The sequence below is a fragment of the Geotrypetes seraphini genome, chromosome 7 (assembly GCF_902459505.1).
Source record: "Geotrypetes seraphini chromosome 7, aGeoSer1.1, whole genome shotgun sequence".
Lineage (NCBI taxonomy): Eukaryota > Metazoa > Chordata > Amphibia > Gymnophiona > Dermophiidae > Geotrypetes > Geotrypetes seraphini.
The window spans coordinates 102701816-102728744 of record NC_047090.1 but is presented as its reverse complement, the minus strand read 5'-3'; the positions used below and the strand labels follow the sequence as shown (position 1 = coordinate 102728744).

Genomic DNA, 26929 nt, shown 5'->3' with positions numbered 1-26929 from the left:
TGACTATGGAATGGCATCAAACTTTTAAAGAATCGTTTGATAAAACGACACGTTTGATAAAAGGTATGGAAAACCTGTCATATGCTGAAAGATTGGAGAAACTGGGGCTCTTTTCCCTGGAGAAGCAGAGACTTAGAGGGGACATGATAGAGATTTACAAGATTATGAAGGGCAAAGAGAAAGTGGAGAGGGACAGATTCTTCAAACTTTTGAAAACTTCAAGAACGAGAGGCCATTCGGAAAAATTAAGAGGGGACAGATTCAGAACCAGTGCTAGGAAGTTCTTCTTCACCCAAAGGGTGGTGGACACCTGGAATGCGCTCCCAGAGGGCGTGATAGGACAGAGTACGGTATTGGGGTTAAAGAAGGGATTGGACAATTTCCTGAAGGAAAAAGGGATAGAAGGGTATGGATAGAGGATTACTATTCAGGCCCTGGACCTGATGGGCCGCCGCATGAGCGGACTGCTGGGCATGATGGACCTCTGATCTGACCCAGCAGAGGCACTGCTTATGTTCTTATGTTATGAATCCAAATAAAAAAAATCATGATCCAATATTATAGGTTTTCACTAGCATGTCTTTGTGATTTCCTGCAGAGAAGTTTTTAGTAGTAGTTAAATTACCCCTAGTAAATTCATCACAGCTTCACTTCCCAACTTTCTTACAGACCGAGGAGCATAGAAAACTCTAGCTATCATAGATAGGGAGTCAAAATGTTAAATTTGTAAAAAAAAAAAAAAATTGTTTTAATATCTCAACAGGGGAAATTAAATTACAATTTTTTCTAAAATTTCAGATTAATAGCCTTCAGAGTATTTTCACCACGAATGGCATGGTAGTAGATCTGCTGCCTCAGCACCTTGAGGTTGTAGAATTGAATCCCAGTGCTCCTTGTGACTATGGGCAAGTCACTTAATCCTCCATTGCCCCGAGTACAAAATAAGTACCTGTAAATATGTAAATTGCTTTGAATGTAGAACATAAGAAGTGCCTCCGCTGGGTCAGACCTGAGGTCCATCCTGCCCAGCAGTCCGCTCACACGGCGGCCCAACAGGACCAAGACCTGTGCAGTAATCCTTTATCTATACCCCTCTATCCCTTTTTCCAACAGAAACTTGTCCAATCCCTTCTTGAACCCCAATACCGTACTCTGTCCTATCACGCCCGCTGGAAGCGCATTCCAGGTGTCCACCACACGTTGGGTGAAGAAAAACTTCCTAGCATTTGTTTTGAAGCTGTCCCCTTTCAACTTTTCCGAATGCCCTCTCGTTCTTGTATATCTACAAAAAGATGGTATACCAGTCCCATTCCCTTTCTCCTCTCAATATAGTTTTCAGAAGAAAATTGACTTTTATAAATGGATTAGTAAATCTTTTTAATGGATCTAACCTCTTATCTATCAGATCCTTCGCCTCCTCATCTTGTTTTTACAGCATAGATATATTCTCAACCATCTAATAGCTGAGACAGACATCCAGATAAAGATGTTGCCACCTTAGCCACTAAGCTCCAAATTTCAAGGATAATGACTTCCGTGGGAGCAAATGTAGGCATTGGATTTTTATAACTCACACATCCTGAGAAAGTAACAGGTATCCGGTGATGACTAGAAACCAGATTCAAATCTTCTGTTACCAATATACGAGGCCTGTTCAAAAAGTTCCAGGATAGTTTGAATTGTGTTCCAACGGGAAGTTCTTTTGAGATGCACTAGGCAGCATTGAGTAGCTTGAAACCTTATGAGCAACCTCCTTTTTTTTCCATTTGTTTATATCTGTTTTCATCTCCGAGCTACAGCAGTTTTTGTGAAAGTGTTTTTGTGATCGGCTATTTTTCATCATGTGCGACCTCAATGAGCAGCGCTACAGCGTGAAGTTCTGTTTAAATTGGGTAAGACTGCTAAAAAAACTTATGAAATGTTGAAAGTGGCTTATTGGGAACCTGTCATGAGTCATGGAAGGTGTTTTGATTGCGTCAAAATGCACATATTTTGCGCAAAAATACACGATGATAGTTCTTCCCAGCCACCTTACTATCCTGACTTGGCCCCACCGGACTTCTTCTTGTTTCCTAAACTTAAATCCACGCTGAAAGGAAAGTGATTTGACACTATTGAAGACCTGAAGATGCATTTAAGGACTATTTCCAGAAGTGGAAATGACGATGGGAAAAGTGTATACATAGGGAAGGGGATCCAATGGAATAAGTTGTAAGATTGTTTGATAAATTTTTATAAATTCATTCCTGGAACTTTTTGAACAGACCTCGTAACTGGCATAACCCTGGCCAAAACTTACATAATATAAAACTCCCTGCCCATATACCATACCCCATATCCTCAAGCACATACACACATAGGCCCTGATTCTGTAAATGGCACCTAATTTGTAGGCGCCATTGAGCGCAATTGTCAATCATCTATTAAGTGCTGTTTATAGAATTGTGCCTAGTGGCACCTAAGCATTCTTGGGTACTAGTAGGCCTTAAAAACTTAGGCACACTCCCATTTAGGCCATGGTTTTCTTGACCTAACTTAGTGTAGGTGCTTTATTTTCACTGTTTTTCACCATTTTAAATGGCATTTCTCAATTAACGTAGGTGCTGGTAGGGCACCTAAGTTCCAGTGCCATTTGTAGAATATCCCCCTTAAGGGTTAAGTTTTCAATGTGGGCTACCATTAAGATGGGTTATTTTTGTAACATACGTAGAAACATGATGGCAGATAAAGGCTAAATAGCTCGTCCATCCGCAGTAACCATTATTTCTTCCTCTCTCTACAAGATCCCTTGCGCCTATCCCAGGCTTTCATGAATGAAGATACAGTCTCTGTCTCCACCACCTCTACCGGGAGACGGTTCCACGCATCTACCACCCTTTCTATCAAAAAGTATTTCCTTAGATTACTCCTGAGCCTATCATCTCTTAACTTCATCCTATGCCCTCTCATTCCAGAGCTTCCTTTCAAATGAAAGAGACTCGACTCATGCGCATTTACATCACATGCTAACTGGCTACTGCAGAATGTGTTAAAGCAATTTGCAGTAATTTGCCTGTTTGCATGCACTAATCTATTTGGTACCTATTTTTGAAAAATATTCTTAGGATGGGATGTGTCATGGGCAGAGAGTAAACAGTCAACATATAAATCTTCACTTCCGTATCATTCAAAACTGTTCAGAAATAATTTCTATTCTCTCCAAAACTCTTGTATATTTCATAAAAGAGAAAGTAAAAATTTCTATGAAATATATAAGTTTTGGAGTAAATAGAAATTATTTCTGAACAGTTTTGAATGATATGGAAGTGAAGATTTATATGTTGACTGTTTAGATCGACTTCACTTTAAGGGCTCCTTTTACGAAGGTGCACTACGGGTTTTACCGAATGCACTAGATTAGTAGCCAAAAATCTACCGCCTGCTCAAAAGGAGGTGGTAGCGGCTAGCGCGTGTGGCATTTTAGCGTGCACTATTCCACGCGTTAAGGCCCTAGCGTGCCTTTGTAAAAGGAGCCCTAAGTGTAATTGAAAATAAGCCAATACGAGGGCTGTTCAAAAAGTATGAAAACAAAAACAAAACTGTGGATACAGATGTTCTGGAGATAATTTATTAAACACTGACATATAAAACCACGAAAATTCAATTAAAAGTACAATGCTAAAAAATATGGTGATAAAAATCCACCAGGACACGCCTTCCTCAGGGGTCCTAAAAGGAAGAGGTAATGATGAATAATAAGAAAGATGAAAAGATAAGAAGATAAGAAGTGACTGTGATGACAATCTAAAGCATGCATATTAGTGTGTATATTCGACTGCAAGATAAAGCAAGTGAGCCAAGTGTGATCATGCTATATACAGAATGAGAAAGATGAAAAGATACAAAGATAAGAAGATAAGAAGTGACTGTGATAACAATCTGAAGCATCAAGTATCAAACCTTTATTCATAAAAAATACTCATATTCATATACAACAATCTTATACTAATCTCCTTCAAAGTAGTCCCCTTGGGCTGCCACACACTTCTTCCAATGGTTCTGCCACTGTCGGAAGCAGCACTAGAATGCCTCTTTTGAGATTGCTCGCAACAGGTCCGTCACATTCTGTATGATGTCTTCTCTTGACTGAAATCTGGTCCCTTTCAGGGGCATTTTCAGCTTGGGGAAAAGCCAGAAGTCACAAGGAGCCATGTCAGGAGAGTAGGGAGCCAAAGGAATCACAGGTGTGTTATGTTTGGCCAGGAAACTCCTTATCAAATGTGAAGAATGGGCAGGCGTGCTATCGTGATGGAGTTGCCAATTGCCCGCTGCCCACAGATCTGCCTGTTTGCGTCTCACAACGTTGCGAAGGAGATGCAGAACCTCTTGGTAGGACCCCTACATCATCAGAGTCCTCACTTGGTCAATGATGATCTCATTTCAAGATGTTGAGGGCCTACCAGAACATGCTTCACGCTCCACTGATGTGCGGACATCTCTGAAATGGTTGTACCACTCCTTTATCTGTGTGGTGTCCATTGCTTCATCTCCGAAGGGTTGCTGAATCTTGCGGATTGTTTCCACTTGGGAATCGCCAAGCTTTACACAAAATTTAATGCAGTAGCATTGTTCAACTTTTTCTGTCATTTTGTCAAAAATGAAAATCCGACGGCGCTCACTTACACTTCCTCACTCATCGATGGTCTACTGGCAACTGACAGCTTCTGTAGGTGGGAAAAAATTCAAGCATGCACATTAGGGTCACCTACACACATGCACCAAACCATGCCTCACTAGCTTTATTTGTTTACACAAGAAAAATTAAGGTCGTATATATAGTGATGGGCAGAGAATATGCATTCCTGTGTTATCTGGTTATCTCATTATTGTTAGCACATGGATAGTGCAGGGTTAATGCAGGAGCACTTACCACCTCCTAAGGCATTTGTCAGGCATTTCCAAATGCAATTAAAATGAAAGATAAATGCATGAAAAATGTTCTGTTCAATGTGGACTTAGATCACAGGAAGGACCCACATTAACCCGTGTTAAGCCCAGGTTTTACTGCAGCTTAGTAAACTGAATCCTAAGTCTCATTGCATAAAATGGGACCTGTGTTAAAATAGTGCAAGTTGTGGTGAAATAACATATCTTAACAGTAGCCCACATTGATAACTCCCCCCCCTTAATGATCTAAAGAGCCAAGTAAGAATAGAACAATCATGCGTTCACTCACCATCATCCATAATAATAAAAGGCTAAGCGCGCATGTGTTTTTCAAAAATCGTGATTCCTGGTGGCGTGAGGTGTGCTTCTGTGCTAGCTGGAGGCACGTGTTCCAGAGACTCCTCCCTCCCGCTGCCGCTGCTCTTCAAAGCGGCCTGCTGAGGTTGGTCAGCTGCAGTAGCGAACCTCGCAGGCCGCTCTCCACCTTCCCGATGCTGATAAAAAAGGAAATCCAGGTAGGACGGAGGCTGCGATCGACAGCGACTGCTGCTTTTCCTCCAGCCGCCTAGCTGCTCTCCGCCGGCCCCGGATGGCAGCCCCCTCCACCCCGTCCTGATCACGAGGGAGACCGTGCAAGGGGAAGGGGAAAGGGAGGAAGCATCTCTAGCACCCGTTAATGTAACGGGCTTAAAGAGCTAGTAAAATGTATAATTGCTTTTTGAAATTGGCCAAATGTCTCTTGTATATAGCATGAGTAATTTCAGGATTAAGAGACTATATGTATTTATTTATATATACTTTTTATAGCCACTTACAACTAAGCGGGTAACAAAATCATGCATAATATAATCAACATAAAATAATCCAACCCCCTAATTCTATATATGGTGCTTTGAATTATGAGCGCAAATTTGGTATCTTGCCTAATTAGCACATGCAACTTAATTGAAAAGCCAATTAGTGCTGATAATTGGCATTTTAATAGCAATTATCAGTGTTAATTGAAATTTATGTGCGCAAATAAATTTAGGCATGGGATCTATGCCTAAATTCTATGCTTGGTGCCATAAAAGAGCACGGAATGGGAGGGTTAGGGGTATTCCTGCATTAAGGGCATCCGTGCCTAACTTTAGGCGCCAGGATTTGTATGATGTTTGGCTCCCGAGCATAAGTGCTTTTCTTAAAACCATACCTAACTTTAAGCACTGTTTATGGGGAAGGTGTGTCTCACTGGTAGAGCTGCTGTCTTTGCACCCAGAGGTTATGAGATCAAATTCCAGTGCTGCTCCTTGTGACCCTGGGCATTTACTAGGATTACCTGATGTCCGGATTTCCCCGGACATGTCCTTTTTTTCAAGGACATGTCCTGGGGTCCTGATGGCTTTTCAAAACCCGTCACTTTGAAAAACTTCCCGTCAAAATCGCATTGGGAAGGGGCATACGCGCATGTGCAACACAATGACATCATGTGCACGCACGAGCGCGTGTGATGTAATTCGGCGTGTCTAAGCATACGCGGATGCCATCTAGTGGTGGGGCTGGGTGATGGGATGCCGCGGGCCTGGGGGCGTGACCATGGGTTTGTATTGTCCTTCGGGAAAATCTGGCAACCCTACAATTTACAGAGTAGGGCATAAGCAGGTTTTTAATCAGTTCTGATTTTTTAAGTGCCATGTATAAAATTCAGTCCTAAATGTCAAGCAGAAGGAGCAAGATTATGTCACAGGAAAGACTAAACAGCCGTCATAGTTAGATCAACAGTGATACAGACCCTACAGTGTGAAAATATTATCTTAGTATTACTTTAATGCACAGAGCTGTGACAAAAGTTGTGAACTGAGCAAGATAAAAAAAGAAAATAATCATTATGTTGTTTATAGTGACTATCAAAAATAAAAATGCTAATTGTTTTTTTTTGTGTGCTTACTAAATTGCATATGTAGAAAAACTTGTGATTTAACAGTTCACATTTGCCTGATGTAAACAAGATATGTCTTTAAACACATTCTCTTTTGTCTCTTTCAGAACAAAGTGAACAATATCACAAGAAATCAGATGGATTAAAGAGAGCAACACAGTGAAACTTTGGAATGAAAATGAGGGAAATTTCTACAAAGAAGCCCTAGAACATGAAGCTACAGAAAAAATGCTTATGAACCAAGATAAGAGATGGTTGCAATTTTCCTTGTTAATTCATCTCCCTTGTGAATAATTTCCTGAAGAAATGCATCTCTTTTGATGATTCTTCCTTGCCGTGTACACATAAAACACTATCTGAGGCTTGACTGGCAATTAACCTAATATTTTTAAGGATCTATTTTAGAATGACTGACTCCCCACCACAAGCCACACCAAATATATTGTTTTGTCCCCTCATTAAGTAAAAAAAAGACTATTTATTTTCTTCTGGTGACGAAGCAAAAAGAATGTTTTGAAACATCTTCAATGTTGTTATCAACCCTATAGAAGTTAGGTGGATCTGAAGAACATTAATTTGGGGAAAGCGTCATCTGAAAATACTAGAGAAAGAGCCCACCAACGGGAACATCAATGGCATAACAAGCTAAGGATTGTAATGTACAAATTAAAAGTTGATGGGATACTATGAGGTATTCCCACAAGCACATAAATATTTGTTTTCCAGTGGTGTTCTATTCATAACAGCAGAGCTTAGGAAGGTTAAATTGTCTTAAAGAAACAAGGCAACTGCTTTACCTCGATGCTAACCTGCCATTGAAGTACACAGAAGGAGGCTGTGGAGATTTCTTCTCAACATGGTGCTGCCACCTCCAGACAAACGCCATGTGTGTCTTACTACAATTGTCATAATGACCAGCATGGCCTTCATGGATGCTTACCTTGTCGAGCAAAACCAAGGACCACGGAAAATTGGAGTTTGCATTATTGTGCTGGTGGGAGACATCTGCTTTTTAATTGTGCTTCGCTACGTGGCTGTGTGGGTCGGTGCAGAAGTGAAGACTGCCAAAAGGGGATACGCTATGATCTTGTGGTTTTTATATATATTTGTGCTGGAAATCAAGCTGTATTTTATATTTCAAAATTACAAAGCTGACAAAAAGAATTTAGATACCATTGCAAGGAAAGCGTTGACCCTCTTGTTATCCATTTGTGTGCCAGGACTTTATTTAGTGCTGGTAGCGCTGGACAGTATGGAATATGTACGAACGTTCAGGAAAAAAGAGGATTTACGGGGTCGCCTCTTTTGGGTGGCCCTGGATCTGCTTGATATTTTGGACATCCAAGCAAATTTATGGGAGCCACACAAAACTGGGCTGCCAATCTGGGCTGAAGGCCTCATGTTTTTCTACTGCTACATTCTTCTCTTGATTCTTCCATGTGTTTCTCTGAGTGAGATTAGCATGCAAGGAGAACACATAGCTCCACAGAAGATGATGCTGTATCCAGTCTTAAGCCTGGTCACCATCAATATTGTCACAGTGTTTATCCGGGCGATTAACATGGTCTTGTTTCAAGACAGCAGGGTTTCAACAATCTTTATTGGCAAAAATATCATTGCCATTGCCACCAAGGCATGCACTTTCTTGGAATATAAAAAACAGGTAAAGGAGTTTCCCCAGAATGCCATTGCTCTAGAACTCCAACAGAATTCTATTTCTCACAATCAGACTATCCACAGTACACAGGGAGTTTCTCAAGAGCAGTCTCCTTCCAGGGAGATTATAGATACATGACAGCATCGCTGCTCACTGGTATTTACGCAGCCTGTCTTGGGGTAGCATATAGCTCTCTTATGGCAAAAGCAAGAGATATAATGAAAATGGGGGAAGGATGTCTCTTTAATGAAAGCTCTCCAAGTGCACAAAATATATTTTAATAAAATGAAGAAGACTCCCTAGTTTTCTTCACCTCAGGTATAACCTTTTGTCATCCTCCAGAAAACCAAAAATGTTTAAAACGTTTGAAACGTCTGGGATTAGATTGTTCCCCTCCCTTGAAGCTTCCTGTTGCTGAGATGTTCGCCCTTTCAGTTCTCAAGAAACTCAACAGTGTTGCAAGATGAAATGATGATTTTGCTATCAGTGGTTATTTTCTCTCCCATCTTCCTCATCAAGCGTGGGGGACACACAACTTATTGGGGAAAAAAAAATCAGTTTACAGTTTCTAAAATAGAACAATGCAGATTAATTTATTATATATGTCACACAGCTTTCTTTGTAATCCACAGATTGCCCATTTATTTGCTAGAATCATTTTGCCCAGCATTTGCTTTAGGTGGACATCTATGCTTTCAGCTGCACTAATGTCAACTACACTTGGTTTGACAAATGTATTAATTTAAAGTTAGCACATATAAATATGTCATTCATTTTCAATCGCTCAGCACAATCTTTCTATTTCTTGTGAGGCTACCTAGTGAATTTTGTGTTTAAGGCAGCAATGTTGAGAGCATTACCAGAGTACTCTCTTGAGAACTACCAGCTCCGCTGTGAGCTGAAAAGTACAGTACAATCAGTGAATTCAGTTTAATTGAACATCAGCATTGATAAAGAAGGCTCATTTATGAAGCCCGTATACTTATAAATATTTATACATTTTGTTTTAAACAAAAATGCTGGTGTTGCCTTGTCTCAGAAAAGTGCAGTTTGAAATCACAATGTACAAATCTCATTTTTATTTGTATGTTTTTTTATGGTGAGGAGTTATAGGACGCTCCTTGTTGTGCTTGAATAATAATATGAAGAATAAAAATAAAACCCCAAAATAGAAATATGTTATTCTGATTTGTATTTTATTTGCATCTAATTGAGTTTGAATAACATAATTCTCTTCTGCCCTCACTTTTCCTCTGTTTTTCTTCTTATTTCCTGTCCTCAAAAATATGCTAATTTCATATTGCTACTGTAAATCTAGAATGTTCCTGTTTCTCTTTCCTTTTCAGAAGTATAGCTGAAATTGGAATAGGATATGAGTTAGTTTACATACTTTTTTCTGCCTTTGTGGCTATTGTTACTTTCCAGTCATATAAATTTGATTAACACAAATGTCCTTTGACACCAGCTCATGACAACTAAAAAGCATCTGAGACCCATATGAAAGAAAATATGATTGACAAATCTAATTTTCTTTTAACAAAAGGCAAATACATTTTAAACTACACATGACTGAATGCAGCAATACTTAAAACAGATGCCAAGTGCAGTGGTGAGGGTGACAGAGGGACATGACTAGGGACTGAATATGATCTGCAGGCACACATTAGACAGGGACAGCTAGGAAGACAACATAAGGTAAGAGTCCTTCTCTGCCGACATGGGAACAATTTTTCAACATTCTGACTAGGAATAATCCCTCCAAATGCTGACTGTTCCTTCTCATAAGAACATACGAATCGCCGCTGCTGGGTTAGACCAGTGATTCATCGTGGCCCAGCAGTCCGCACACGGAGGAAAGGAAAAGACATGTAGGATTCTTAAGATGCAATCTGGTACAAGTGTTCACTATCCCTTCCTCCTATGCTAGAACTACTCTAGGCCAATTGGGTTTTTAAGATACTGCATTCTTTTTTTTTTCCCCCCAAATAATTTTTATTAGCGAATGCAACAAAGAGTGTACAGAAATCCAACAGTACAAGGACACAAGGTCCAAAAAATAGGGAAATACAGAATCGAACTGTGAGGGGAGGGTGTTTGTGTGCGTGGGAGAATGTATCTGTGGAGTGTTTGTTGTGGTTTGTACGGAGTGTCTGTTGTTTGTGCACATGACGTATGACTGGAGGGGTTGATCTTACTCTTTATATCAAAAATTTTGCTGAGTGCGACTGGAGAGTACAGCGCTCGTCCGTTCCATTCATTCTTTCTTTTTTGTGCTGCATTCTTAAAGAATATGCATTACTAAAACACCCAAATCAGCTATTATTTATTGCTAAAACACGTTTTCCTTTTAATTAATTTAATAACTTAAACACCATCAAGCACCCTATACCTGTACTCAATTATAAATATTACATAATTTTTCACAAGTTATAAAATTTTTTCCATATAAATATTTTACTGTTGGTGAACCTTTCGCCAATCAACCAACTCATACACCATTCCTAAAGAATATGCATGAGACAGATTTGCATATAATAGAGGTGACATGAATGCAAATCTGCCTTATGCATATTCATTAGGGATATCTTAAAAACCTGACTGGCTGAGGGACCCCCAGGCCAGGTTTAAGAAACACTGTTCTATAAGGGACTGTTGAAAAGTTCTCAGCCCAGCTATGAAGAGAATGAAACTTACAAGTTATATTCCACACTTTTCTTGATACTTTTTTGGTTTCATTTCATATCATTGAAATGATAAGTGTGAAGAAAAGTGTGGAATAACTTGTAAGTTTCATGGCTGCACATCAGTCTCATCTTGGTTGGGCTGAGAACTTTTCAACGGCCCCTCGTAGGCATTTACATATGCAATAAAACCATATTTACTGACATGAAAAATGAATTTCAGTAGGAAAACCAATTGGCATTGATAGGGTACATCTTACAAAGAAATTTCAATGTGTCCAGTGTAAGTAACCAAAGAGTTCATTTTAGAAAGCTTAGATACCATCTGCACATATGAAAAGGGGGAAAGGGACTTGTATAACGCCTTTTTGTAGTTATACAACCACACTCAAAGCAGTTGTAGTTGATTCATGTAACTGGGATACAAGTGTAAGTATTGATTTTAGAAAAGCATCTATTTACATGTGTATGCCTGCATCACACACAGATTTCATGGACGTGTGATCTGGGTGTGATTTAAATGTATAGATTTTCCTGTTATGCAAAGGCATTAAACATATACCTTAAAATATTTCTCCACTAGCATTTACATCTGCCGGCCACACTATCGCCATAATCTTCACCCAAAAATCTCTTTCCTCTGAGTTTAAAAAACAAAAAATGTTTCCTATTCCATGGACTAATCACTTTCTGATCAGCCTAAATCCACCCCAATGTCAGCATAACCTCCAACCTATCCCTCACATATACAGTACAATTCTAGGGACTACAGTAAAATCACTACAAGCTCTATTAATAATGTTAGAACTCCACATGGAAGAATTATCCAACCTTTCTCTAGAAGAACAATCCGAGACCTGGTCCTCCAAAACTCAACAAATGATCGATTCATTGGCTCCTATTCATTTATATGCCACACCTTCCTCTTCTTCTAAAAAAAAAGGCCATGGTTCAACCAAGAATTATCTCTACTTCGGCTTCAGCGACGCTCCTCCGAATGCCTATGGAGAAAAAAGCTGTCTTCATCTACACTAAGGAAATACAAAGAACAAGCCAATTTTTACAAAACACTTTATAGACTGCTAAGAAAAATTTCTACGCCATATGTATAGCTACTACCAAAAACTCCTCAACACTCTACTCTATTGTCAATTCTCTTTCCCCGTATACCAGAAGACTCTCTGCCAATTTGAACCGAACTTCAGCGCAAGATCTCACTGACAACTTTGAAGCAAAAATCAAAACTGTACACTCTACATTTACTAGCTTCCCTACATCTGTGACATCAACTTCTCCTACGTCTGATTTTTCCCTCTCATTCAGCTCCCTCACCGACTTCCACCTGCCTTCACTAGATGAACTTAAGAAGATTACACAAAGTCTAAATCTGCTGAATAATTCCCTCAAAAGCCTGCCTCCAACCATACTCAAAAAACATTTTTTGACTTATGGCCCATTTCTACTTGACATGATCAGCAAAAGTCTCTCCACAGGCCTTATGCCCTCATCATGGAAATCCGCTCTAGAATTCCCTAAACTCAAGCAAACAAACATCTGAAAACCAAATTACCAACTGTCAACCAATCGCTAACTTACCTCTTCTAGCAAAAATAACTGAAAAACTGGTTTTCTATCAACTATGCATATTCATTATGCATAGTTGATAGAAACTTTGATATGCAACTTTGCCGAAAAAACTAACGCCCTTCACCCCTACCAAACTGGATTTTAGAAAAATAATTCTACTGAACTATCTCTCATCAGCGTGACAACTTGTATCCTCTACTGCAAATCTTCCATACTGATTTCACTAGACCTTACCTCTGCTTTTGACACCATTGATCATTCCCTCCTCCTTAATAGACTCGAATCTATTGGCATTTCCGGCACAGCTCTACAATGGTTCTCCTCCTACCTTCACAATCAAAATTACAATGTCAGCTTCAATAATTTCACTTCTTCTACTATTGCTCAAAACTATGGAGTCCCCCAAGTCTCGATCATCTCTCCTCTTCTTTTCAACATCTTCCTAACTCCTTTACTTACCCTATCGCAATCTATAGGCTTTACAATGTTCACGTATGCCGTCGATATCCAACAACTTCACCCCTTACTCGCTACATCCCCAGAAGAAATAATCAAAATTAACTCCAAACTTGACAAAATTAGTTCCTGGCTCCGGCACAATAAACTCTCCTTGAATATTTCTAAAACCACAGGTGTCCTTTTCCCAACCTCTACTGATGAACATCTATGTGCATTCTGTATTGACTCTTCCCCCATTCAAATGGACAACAAACTTAAACTTCTTGGAGTCATCCTCGACAATGGCCTTATCTTCCATCAGCAGATCAGTGCAGTCACCCAGAAATGTTTTCATAAGCTAAGGCTCATCCGCTCTATTTCTTCTCTTCTTGATCCCTCTTTTATCAACATCTTGATTTATTCCCTTGTAATTTTGACCTTAGACTACTGCAATGCCCTATACCAAGGCATAACCCAGAAAGAAATCTGTTGCCTACAACTACTGCAAAACACGGCCGTCAAATTAATCTACCACGCAAAAAAATATAATCATGTTACACCTCTCCTCCGCCAAGCACACTGGCTGCCCATCACGCATAGTCTCACCTATAAAATAATCCTTCTTACTTTCAAAACAAAAAACTTCCACCAGCCAGTTTTTATAGAAAAACTTCTAATTCCGTATGCTTCTAGTAGGGCTTTACAATCTAGCAACCAAAATCTACTCACTATTCCATCAATACGGGAACTTTTTTATGTCACTACCCGCAAATCCATCTTTTCTGTCACTGCTCCCTCTCTGTGGAATGCCCTTCCAACTGAACTCCGATTAGAAACTTCCTTAGAAAAATTTAAAACTAAACTCAAGACCTTTCTATTTAAAGATGCCTACATTCTTTAATCCAATCTTCCTCTGTTAATTCATTTGCTCTCTCAGACGTACTTAGGCAATCAAACGCTTCTTTTGAAGCGAGCCCTCTCCTATGTATTCCCCTTCCATTTACCTCTCTTTATTTTTATTTTTCTATCTCGATGCATTTACAAACTTTCCTTCCCCTATTTTCCCTTTCTTCTCATGTACATCAGTATGTAAATGTTTCCCTTTTTTAGCCATTTAAGACTTTTATTTTTAAAAATTTCATTTTATTGTTAACCGTTTAGACATTTGCTTGATAAACAGTATATCAAAAATAAAGAAAACTTGGAAACTTGGATTCTGCCCATATGCACACCTACAAAGTATCCATATCAAAGATATGCATAGGTATTTACAGAACTGTGTGCTGCTGGACTAATGTCATTTATATCTGCACATATTCCCGGATTTTATATACTGTTACTGGTGCTGTAGATTCATTTACAGGGGGGGTCACCGTAATCTCTCTGTCACTCTGGTTATTGCTCTAGCATGGGAGTGAACTTTCCTCTCTGTGTTTGTCTGATCTTCCTGTTCTGGTTCTGTGACCTGTTTAACTTTTTTCTGCCCTGCTACAAAACCTCTGTGTTCTGTTTCTCTATAAATTGGTTACATGGCTTATGTGGTGGAGGTGACAAAGGTGCAGAGGGTGAAATCTGTGCGGAGACCTCATTAACCTGTCTGTGAGACAAATGTAGACTTTAAATATTTCAGTTCATCCTTAGCCTCTTCTAATTGTTCATTTACAGCTAAAAAGGAATTCATAGTTTGAACAATTTGAGTTTGTAACATGAAGATATTAATTTGTGTTTCAGCTAAGTCCTTGGTCAAATGATTGTACTGAGTGGCCAGGTCAGTATTTTCCTGTCTCATGTTAATAAGTCCTCTACTTATGCATTGGATGAAAAGACACTTTGTTTTATCTGTTTTCTTTCTGAACTCCTGAGAATGATTAACCTTTTGGTTTTTTTAATATTGTGTCATATGCTTTTTGGAAAATTACCTATATATGGACCTCCCTTTCTCTCAAAATATTTCTGTACAATATCTGTGAGTTCTTTAAAATCAAAAGCATCCATATCTGAAGCTGCAGAAGTCTGCCTTGGTACTTGCTCATATATTTATATGGCTTTATAAATAGCCCTGTCTAACTGTGTAGCCTTTGATGTCAAAATGCTCCCACTTATGGAGGAGGGAGACTTTAGTGATAGGTAGAAAAATGGGGGTTAAAAGAGCTAGGCCAGAGTTGCCAGCTTAAAGACCACACTTATGCCCCCACTTTGAGTACAAAGGTTACTTCCTGAAACAGGTAGAAGAGTAGCAGGAAAAAATACAAAAATGGTGTTAGAAGAGCCGGGTTGCCAGTTTCATTTACGGCCCAGAATATACTGGTGCTTGCACCAAGACAGAGACTGAGAGGAAATAGAATTAAAAGCACAAAGTTACTAAAAGTGAAGTTCTTAGTACAAACGTGAGATGTCTTAACTGATTGACTGTTTAACTTAGTACCACATCCAAACAGTTGGATTCTCTAGCATTCTCTTCAGAGCAGCTCAAATATTAAACCAAATTTTATGACACACACTCTGACAAGCCTATAACAGCAAATTGTAAAATGCAAACCACATGGCATCAGGCACAGGTTAAAATAAAAATCAAGGATTAACACAGAGCCTTTTGATAAGGAAGATCTCTAAAACCCACAATACATAGGTATTACTGGAGCTTTTTCATACGTGTCACTCTTCCTAAACGCTACTAGTGCATAGTCTGTCCACTAAATAGTGTCATCTAGTTTAAAACCACAATTTTAATTCCTATTTCGCTCTGTCTATAACCAATCTTCAATCAAAACTGGATAAGGACTTTTGAGTGTAAAATACTATCTCTCACCTTGTCTATGCAACATATATCATAACTAGTGCACAGTGCATACAAGAAAAATTAAATTCTACTTGAAAGCCTCCAGGAGGGACCATGACAGGCCCCCCCAAATGTAAGTATTTGCAAGGGAGTGCAGCAGACAAGCCCCCCCCCAAAAAAAAAAAAATTAAGGTTACGGCACTATAATCCACCAGAGATCCTGGGTTCAATGCCCTCAGAGGAGGTTCAGCAGGAGGTGAAATTAATGACACTGATAGCCAACAGTGGTTGCATAAAGAATATATTGTGCAGAAATAGGCTTAATATAACAGAGATACACTGCTTAGAGGAAAGATATATAAAAATATGCTTCGTTACTAATATACAGAGGAAAAAAAAGGAAAGAAGAGTCCAAGCCTCAAAATACAATGGAACAAAAAGAGGCACTAGAAGATGTCAAAAACTAACGTATGGTTGCAAAAACCTTTATTGAAACTTAAATGTCTAAAAAATCGTACAAACAAAATCCCAACTCGGATCCAAGTTTTGGCAACAGAAGTCGCCTTCCTCAGGGGACAAATAAACTAAAAGAATACATAAAAAGATATACATATTAGTGAATACATGTATACAAATGTAAATATTATGAGCGATTGTTGCTTCTATACATTTAGAACAGTGGTCTCAAACTCGCGGCCCGGGGGCTACATGCGGCCCGCCAGATACTATTTTGCAGCCCGTGGTCTGTACTAGTGCTGCCAGCTCTTTGCAGCTTCCTTCGGCTTCCCCACTGGTCTCCCACTTTTACCTTCAGATAATTACCGCAGCCTACAGAGAGGATTGCCGGAGCTGTAGCGGTCCTTGCAGGTTGCCGTCTTCCTCAGCAGCACGTTCCCTCTGCCGCGATCCTGTCCCTGACGTCAGAGGAGGGGCAGGACCATAGCAGAGGGAGCGTGTTGCAGAGGCCGATGGCAGCCTGCAAGGAACGCTACAGCACCAGCGATCTTCTCTGCAGGCTGTGGTAATTAGCTGAAACTAAGATCAGGAGGCTGGGGGGAAGCTGGAGGACACTGCAAAGAAGGGGGGAACATGCAAGCCTTCGTGTGTTTGTGTGTGTGGGGGGGATTTATAAACTATAAAGAGTTTTTTTTACCTCATGCAAAATTGTTATTTATTTTTCTGCGGCCCTCCAAATACCTACAAATCCAAAATATGGCCCTGCAAAGGGTTTGACATTGAGACCACTGATTTAGAATATACGAGATAGATTAAAGAAGTGAAAACTTCTTTCAGTCTATCTCGCATATTCTTAATACATCATCCAAAGTTGGGGTGCAAATGTGGGTGCAGATCACAGATCTGTGCTTAAACTTATTAGCTAATTAGATGCTAACAATCAGTAATTGGGGGTAGCAGACTTTTAATTGATAACAATTTATTTAATTTTCTATATCGTTCTCTAACACGAGCTCAGAATGGTTTACATGAATTTATTCAGGTACTCAAGCATTTTTCCCTGTCTGTCCCGGTGGGCTCACAATCTATCTAATGTCCCTGGGGAAATGGGGGCGATTAAGGCCCAAATTCTGTAACCAGCGCCTAAAGCTAAGCACCTATTTTGGAGGCACCTATCTAAATTGAATAACAAGCTCAATTAAGCTTTTTAATCAGCATTGATTGAAACATAGGCGCCTATCAAGAAAGCACGATTCTGAAACAAGGCACCTCTAAAAATTTAGGCGGCCTTCAAAAAAATAGGCGCTCTGCATGTTAGGCGTGGGCATGGCTATGTGTTAGGCGCCTTCTTATAGAATCACTGCTCTTAAGCGTGCTTAAGCGCTAGCATGGGCGCCTAACTTTTAGTTGTGCCTAGAGCCTCTAAAATAGGTGCCGCTCAGCGTGATTCAGTAACCAGCACCCAATTTTACTTGAATCACACTGAACAATACCTATTTAGGCGCCTAACTTTTGGGCACTTCTTATAGAATTTGCCCTTAAGTGACTTGCCCAAGGTCACAAGGAGCAGCATGGGTTTGAACCCACAGCCTTAGGGTGCTGAGGCTGTAGCTTTTAAACAGTGCACCACACTCTCCCTTCCCCCCCCCCATTTTGGGAGTTACATATGGATCTGCCCTATGCTCTATTCTATAACGTGCACTTAAATTTCATAGTATGCAACTCCAAAGGGGCAATAGCCATGGGAGGGGCATGAGCAGGTCAGAGGCATTCCTGAAAATTAGGCACTATATTATAGACTTTGTGTGCCTGTCATCAGGTTTGCACAAGCATTTACATCAGCCTTTGGCAGGCTCAAAGACCCAGATTCTATACATAGTGCCTAAAAGATAGGCACCAAAGAACGTGGCGCATAGTGCTTGTCAGTCTTCAGTTAGGTGCTGTTTATAGAATCGTGCCAAGCAATGCCTAAATTGGACTTAGGCACTGGTAGGTGTCAAAGTTCAATTTAGGCGCCTAGATGCAAAGCATGCCCATGATCTGCCCCTAACCATGCCCGCTTTCTGGTAGGTGCTTTGGGCTAGGCGCCTATATCAACGCATTAGGCACCTACCGAGTTAGCCACCTATCGCCCAATTCATTTTCAGTTTTGCCAATTATGAACTCATTATTGCTCATTAATGGTACCAATTAAGCTAGTTAAGAAATTAAGTAAGGCGCCTAGATCAACTTGGTGTGCTGATCTAGGCGCCCTACTTCAGATACCATTCATAGAATCTGTGCTGAAATGCACGTTAAGCTAGTATCCTACCTTACCACACATCATTTCTGCACCTGTCTTTGGGCGCCATTTACAGAATACAAGTTTACAAGTATATAAAAAATGTGATATCCCGCCTAATCGGGCTTCAAGGCGGTTTACATATTTAAAACAAAGGGGGAGATGCATAAAATATTAAAATAAACAAACGAACGCACCACAGATAAACATGACTCGCACAGACTGGAACAGGAACGAAAGGGGAAAAGGGGCAGAGCTACAATATTTGGATAGGAAAGTACAAAAGGGAAGAATGATAGGGAGGAGAAACTTAAAGGCCATTTAAAGAATCTAGCACATACAGCTTAACTTTTATGCAGCTCTAAATAAAATGACCTTTTGTGTACTTACTGTAAGTTGAATCGATACACATTACTAAATGAGGCCCCAAGTATTGTCCTACTATTGGAGGTAATAATTTTTAAATTCTCCTGGTAGCATTGCTTTTATAGACTCACGGCATGGGTGATTCATCACTTCCCCATTCACAGGACCATACTAATGACTGAGCTAAGCATAGGGAAAGCGACCATCCATCAATGCAAGAGCTACAAGCAGGCTTCAAATGAGGAGAAAACACTAGCCTGCATGAGCTCAGCACTGGAAATTTTATAACGGCAAAGCTACAAATAGTTCTTAAATGGTTTATAATGTTCACTTATCATTTACTTAGATATTCTATTCCAGGAGGTACTGCCAGAACTTATGAGTGGAATGAGATTTTGACATCCATTCTCCTTTTGTGCATTTTCAGCTTGGCTAATAGTTAAAGTATATTCTTTAAGTGAATTCCAGGCAATGCTGGCATTCTTATACTACTGGTCAGGGCACAGTAGAGCAAATGCAACAATAAAGTTTAATGTGAATGTTGAGGCCTTCCTAAATGCATTGAAAATAGTATGTAATGCAGAAAGGGTTTAACTTGCATTAAGATGGTTCTCCACGATGTTAGCATGCAGGAGCTAGAATTTGCAATTCCATGAATGCAAAAGTGCAACGTAACTGGGCTGACAGTTTGACCAGCTTTGGATGTATACCCTGTTCAACTGCAGAGGGAACCAAGTCAACATCATACCCTTCCTTGTGGTAAAACATAGCGTTTCCTGTTGATATGGCTGTGGGTGATTGCTTCTGTAAATGAATGGCCCCTGTGCACATCCTGTAATATGCTCAGACAGATGGACAAATGTAGAGAAAGACAGACAGGGAAGCTTCCCACAGCAGGAAAACCAGCTTGTAAAACATGACTAAAGGACTAATGTTCAAAGCGAGATAAACAAGCAGGAGAGGCTCCTGCCCAATTAGCTCTGCACATGTGATATCTGCTGATATTCTGTGGCACTTAACCGATAGTGCTATTAATTAACCACTCTAATCACCTAAATGAAAACCAGCTGTGTTGTGGGCAGTCCAGGGGCAGAGTTGGCACTTATGCAGTCAAGTGCCAATATTCAGCACTTAAGAACATAAGACCACAAGAATGGCTTTACTAAGTGAGACCAATGGTCCACCAATATCCCATCTTCACAATGGCCAATCCAGGTCACAAGTGGCAAAAACCCAAATAATAGCAACATTCCATGCTATCAATCCCAGGGCAAGCATTGGCTTCCCCCCATGTCTATTTCAATAGCAAACTATGGACATTTCCTCCAGGAACTTGTCAAAACCATTTTTTTAACCTATCTATGTTAACTGCTGCTGCCACATCCTCTGGCAGAGAGCGGGAAGCTCACAGGGAAGGCCCGAAGCCCCGATGCAGCAAATAAAGCAGATGAAAGTGCTAGATGGGCCATGAGAAGGGAGGGAAAGGGACAAAGAAGAGGAGAAGGAAAAGGGAGGGATGCTGGAACCAGGAAATAGAGGGAGAGAGAAAGGCAGGACTCGGGGACAGATTTGGAGCGAGCGAGTGAGAGTTGGGATTTGCGACTAGAGGAAGGGATGCTGGAACTAGGAAGGAGTTGTGGAAAAAAGATAGACTGTAGGAACGAAAGAAGGAAGGAGGGATAGGATCAGACACAAGACAAACATTGGAATTTGGAAGGGGAGGGGGAAAAATGGGAGAGATGCTGGAACCAGGAAAGGGGGTGGGGGAAAGACCAGTGCTGGACCCAGGATGGAGAGATAGAAGGAAAAGTTAGATAGACTGTATGGAGGGAGGGAGAGGGATAGATAATGGAACCTTGAAGGGGAGGGGGAAGAAAAGGGGAAAGATGCGGGAACTGGGAAAGGGGGGGGAGAGGGAGGAAGAGTTGTGCTGGACCAGGAATGGAGAGAGCAAAAGATACTGCTCTGTTAGATCAGGAGGACAGACAGGAAGAGGTGCTGGACCTAGGAGTTGGAGTGAAAGGAATAGATGCCGGATCAGTTGTGTGGGGTGGGGGGAAGTAGAAGGAAGGGAGAAAGAGTCTGAGACCAGTTGAGAGAGGAAGAGAGGAGTAAAGATACTAGACCCAGGAGGGAGAGAGTGGGAAGTACAATGGACACAAGATGGAAAAGTAGTAGATAGGGATGGGTGGGGGATATTGGCCCTAGGGTAGAGGGTGTGGGAGGAAGGAAAGAGAGAGGAGGAACAGGGGAATGGAGAAGAGATGTTGGACATGGAGGGAACTTAGAGACATAACCAACTAACTTCACTGACCAGTTTTTTTCCCTCCTATTGTACACTCTTGTATTTTCCTATTGTACCCCATTGGATATTCTGTCAACTTCATTGACCTGTACACCCCAAAAAATGTTAATTCTTGTCAACTTAAATGACATGTTCATTCCAAAAAATGTTAATTCCCAATGGTATCTTCTTTTGTAACATTATTAATTGCTGTGAACCGCCTAGAACTCTCTGGGTATAGCGGTATACAAAATAAAGTTATTATTATTATTATAAAAGAGCAGTGCTGGACAGAGAAGGAATAGGGGCACAAAAGGACAGTGTTGGCCACAGGTGGTGGTGGTGAGGGAGTATGCTGATCACAGGAATATGGATTCAGGGTGGAAATGCAAGAAAAGTTCACATAGCAGAAATGCTGAATATAGGGGAAGATAAGGTCACTGAGGGCTAGATGCACTAAAGAGGATCAGAAAGACTGTGTGGGTTTCTCTGATCCAATTTTTTAGCCGATTCAAAAAGAGCTAAAAAGTTTACATGCAAATGATTCACGCAGATATTCATGGTAATCCCTGACTCAGCCTCCAACTGAGCACTGTGAGAATGACTCTCACACATACACAGAGCCGGTAAGTAAAGCCTGAACAGCTGAGAGGCAGGGGAAGCACCAAAAGCAGCCTCTTGCCACTCAGCTGTTTGGGGCAGGAAACTTCTTTTTTTTATAATGGGCACAGATGCTTGCATGTTACACATGCACAATACCTACTCCATTAAAAAAGCACCCGCCTCTCCGCCGATGAAGGCCCTCCCCACAAACCAGCACCATCAACCGACCCCCACCCCCCCAGCGGCAATGAAAATGTCAAAAGGAGTGCTCACTTTCTCCTGCCAAAGGAAGCCCCCACAAACCCTTCCCCCCCATAAAAAAGGCAGGAAGGATGCTCATTTCCTCCTGCCAATGAAATGCAACTCCCCACAGCAGCAGCGATACAGGAAGGCCCACTCCAGCGCCAGGCACCCTCCAAACATCCCCTACCTTCCCCCCCTCAATAAAAGGCAGGAGGAATGCACACTCCCAACAGATGCTCCCCCCACCCTGTGTGACATTATCCGCACATGCTTGTTGAAGGCCCTCCAGACATGGCCGGAGCTCGGGGCTTCTGAGTTTTGGAAAGTCCATCCGGGAACCTGGACAGTCCTCTAAAAACAGGACATGTCCAGGTTTTCCCAGACGTCTGGTAACCCTACTCCTAGAGAACCAGGAATGCTGAAAAAAAAAAAATAAATCTATACACGAGCATTTATGCCATCTGAGCACAGTTGATTGAAGATCTGTCTTTGCAGCTTATATTTTTTGACAAGTTTGCTGTTTTCATAGGAAAACGTGAACAAGAGAACTAAAGGAAAGATGACTTGTGCTTGATACCGGGCTGACAAATGTTCTGTCAAGTCACATCTAACAGTGGAATTCAAAGGCCACCTAAAAAACCGGAGCAAGAGAAAGATTTGCTTCAGGATTTATGGCTTTTGTGGGGGTTTTGACAGCATGTATAATGGCTTGAGAAGGACAGAGCAATACTGCAAAATACCGAGCAACACGAGAACCGTGTTCCTACATGTTTAGACAACGATCTTACAGGAAGAGAGTTTGTTTGCCGTGGTCTAGACTCTAGTGCTGTAAAAATTGCTAGTTCTAAAGAAGCATGCAAAATTAAACTAACATCCTCAGAGAGCATTATTATTGTGCATTGGTGTTGCTAGTGATATCCTTATTATTTGTCACTATCACTACTAAATTTATAGTTTTGTAGCCTCAGAAGCAAAGATGTGGTTTTCAAAGATTACAAAAAGAATCAATAGAACCAAAAGATAAAAAAAAACTCATAAGTCCCAGGTGTTTGCTAAACTCATATCTGTGCTCTCAAATGCCAGTGTAGTAATTTATTATGATACAAAAATTCAAAAATATCACTCCAAAGAACACAAGCCAAGAAAGCTAGCTTATTATTTAAGAGAAAGAAAAGCATCAGACAAATGGAGAGGTGTACTCACACTCTTCCACCAAAGCATCATAGGCAAAAAAACTTTTGCATAAGTTTAAAGTTAGCAGGTGGAAGCAAAGAACAGCCAAGAATGATTAATGGTAAAAACCACTGAACACAAACAGGCCAGGCCGACGATCATTTTGGGGCCGGTAACCACTGCTTCAGGGCCTTAGCGCCAAATCCAGGCTATCAATACACAGATCCTAACTGCTGCTTTTGGCCTAGCCTGTTTGTGTTCAGTGGTTTTTACCATTCTCGGCTATTTTTTGCTCCCACCTGCTAACTTTAAACTTGGAAGAGTATGGGTACACCTCTCCATTTGTCTGAGGCTTTTCTTTCTCTTAAGTAATAAGCTAGCTTTCTTGGCTTGTGTGGTGCTTTTGTTTTGGAGTGATATTTTTGAATTTTTGTATTATATTTCCCTCCATTCCTCCCTGTTTTTTGTAATTTATTATGATACATACAAAAGAGGCAAGAAAAAAACACCTATGCACATAGTAGAAGGAAAATAACATGGCATAGATAAATTGGCATTATAAAAAAATAATACTTTGTTCCTAATGTCAGTCTTTTATGGTATAGAGGTTTAGTTCCTTTCTGAAATGGGGAATAACTATCTATGAGCTGTATTTTAGGGTTCCTGATTTGTGATTTGAGGGGGAGTTTGTATTTCTACCAGAATAAAGAAGATGATGAAGTGAGGCTAAATGGAATCTTCCATAAATATAAGTGAACCCACTTCTGAGTGAACTCTACACAGAAGGGGGCAGCATATATTTCTCTAATGTGCAAATTGAAAGGGTTGATGTCTTCATCTTTCACCCTTATTGCCACCTCCTCCTTGATGTTATGCAAAAATCTTACTGTTGCTCATTTAATATACAAGTAAACTTCATTAAAGATTATCACAGTAAGTTTTGTCACTTATCTTTATTATGCAGCATTACTAGCCAGCCCGACGGGACCCGTTTCGCCAATTACTGGCTTTATCAAGGGTTCTATAGGAGCTGTTTTCCAGCATCCATTCTTTCTTAAGGGCTAGATTTAACTGGGTTCACTTATATTTATGGGAGTTTGTTGAAACGGGACCTGTCGGGCTGGCTAGTAATGCTGCATAATAAAGATAAGTGACAAAACTTACTGTGATAATCTTTTATTGAAGTTTACTTGTATATTAAATGAGCAACAGTAAGATTTTTGCATAACATCAGAGAGGAAGTGGCAATAAGGGAAAAAATGCCAATGTGGATGCCAGAAATCAGGATTCTGAATTCTTCAGCTTTACTGCATCCACATTGGCATTTTTTTTTTTTTTTTCTGAAATCAAATATCTCTGGACCCCTGAGGAAGACGGTTGTGTCAAAACATGGACCGAATTGGGTCCTCAACTCTCAATGCATATGTGGATTTTGATACTGATAGGTGATTGTACATCATCCAATTGACTGAATAAAAGCTGGCAGCACGGACATCCCTTCCGCAGTCTTCTTTTGTGTTTTGCTCTACTTGATCTACTGCGGATTCTTTGGGTTGTTTTGTTTTCTGACCTGAATTATGGCTGCATGCTACAGTATATCTAACTTGTTACACTAGTATTCCATAAGGGAAAGTAGGATCCTACTAGTCACCCTCCCCCATAGGTAACCTCTAATCATTTAAATATAGATGTACTGTTATAGAATTACTCTCCAATGACCCATAGACCTGCAACAATGGACAAAAGGAGGGGCAAAACAGAAAGGACTGCAAAGCACAACACAAGCCAAGCAGATTAGGGAAGAGCCTTCATTACTGCTCCACGAGCCTGAAAAAATTCATAGATCAATATTTAAATGCAACAGTTTTACCATATATACTCAAATATAAACTGGAGATTATTTGGGCCAATAAAATGGCCCCAAAATGGGGACTCGGTTTAAATTCAGGCCAGTGCCTACTCATCCCCCTTCCAGACCTGTTGCAAGCCTTCACCGTGCCTGCCGTAAGTCCTGGTGGTCCAGCGGTGGGTCGGGACAGGACGGATCCCTGTTCTGGCAGACTCTAACAATTCTCACCTCCCTCCCACCTCTCCGATTAGTAAATTTGGTACCTTTAAAATCCCTGGTGGTCAAGCGGTGAACCAGAGAAGGAGCGATCTTCCGACGCTCCTGCCCCGTGTAGAGCCGCTATCTGAATGGTTGCTGTGACATTTAGCAGCACCTGCTACCATTAAGAGTGTTATTTTATCATGTATACTTTTTTTTAATGAAATGAGAGCTAATTACTAATAACTAGCATAACCAGTAAAAATAACCCATCTTAATGGTCACATATCTTAATAACTTTCCCCCTAAATGCTTTTGGAAATCTACCCCTACGTTTTTAGCATAACTTTAAATTTCCTCAATGAAGGCTTAACTTGATGGTCAGGGGTCATGAATTCCAGAGGGTAGGTCCAATTATCTAGAAAATTCAAGGTCAAATTTACTTGTTATACCACAGAATCGATATAAAACATCTTATCGTATACAATATTATTTAAAATAGGGTACAAGGGTTAAAAACTAAAGATTAAAAAAGACAACAAAAATAGAAAGAGACAAAGGAAATGAAACAAAAGGGAGGAAAAAGCCAAAAGGAAAGGTATGCACTGCAGGCAGTTAATAACAAGGAAAGGTCAAAGAGATTCAGTTTTGATGGCAGGCATGCTTGTTTACTTAAGCCTGCCAGCAAAACTGAATCTTTTTTATCTTTGATATTTGACCTCTGTAACAAGAAAGATTTAAGGAGCCTAAGGTTCAAGACTTTGAAGAGTACTAGAGAAAGCTGATGTTTTGCCAAGAATAAATTTAGGGCTCCTTTTACAAAGGTGCGCTAGCGTTTTTAGCGCAAGCACCAGATTATCGCACGCTAGCCGAAAAACTACCGTCTGCTCAAGAGGAGGCGGTAGCAGCTAGCGCGCACGGCATTTTAACGTGTGCTATCCCACGCATTATAGCCCTAACACACCTTTGTAAAAGGAGCCATTGGTTACCGGTAATTGTAAAGACTCAGAAAACATATATCTAATTCCCTGAAGGGTAGCCACACATTTACACAAACATTGCACCCATTCGTAAGACCTGAGGTCACAAAAGTAAAAATTGCTTTCTCTTTTGATACATCAGGATACATTCAAATTTTATGGTTTATAATTAAATTATCTTAGTGCTTAAAAAAACATTTTCAGCAACCAATCTCTGTCAGAATCTAATGACAATCGAACAAATAATGTGGCCAAGGCCACAACCTCCATGTTAGATTTCTCTAGAAAATTTGCCAAGTCCAAACTGTCCACAGAAGGACCTTGTTGATTGACGACTAATTTTTTATTTCCCAAAGGAAGGTAATATTTTTTTTAGATTGGAGGATAAGAGGATTCTGGAACTTTTAACAACTCAGATAGACATAAGAACTGCCGCTGATCCATCTTGCCCAGAAGTCCGCTCACGCAGTGGCTCTCTGGTCAAAGACCAGCGCCCTAACTGCGACTAGC

General features: G+C 40.4%; 1 protein-coding gene across 3 annotated transcripts in view; it reads left to right on the top strand.

Moving 5' to 3' along the window:
• Positions 1 to 9657, top strand: part of TMEM121 (transmembrane protein 121) — a 397349-nt gene extending 387692 nt beyond the window's left edge. For all 3 annotated transcript variants that reach the window (XM_033953464.1, XM_033953463.1, XM_033953465.1), the window contains one exon: positions 6952 to 9657. In XM_033953464.1, the coding sequence (XP_033809355.1) occupies positions 7701 to 8639 (939 nt within the window). In that variant the 5' untranslated portion in view covers positions 6952 to 7700 and the 3' untranslated portion in view covers positions 8640 to 9657. The remainder of the gene's footprint in view (positions 1 to 6951) is intronic.
• The last annotated feature ends 17272 nt before the right edge of the window (positions 9658 to 26929 follow it).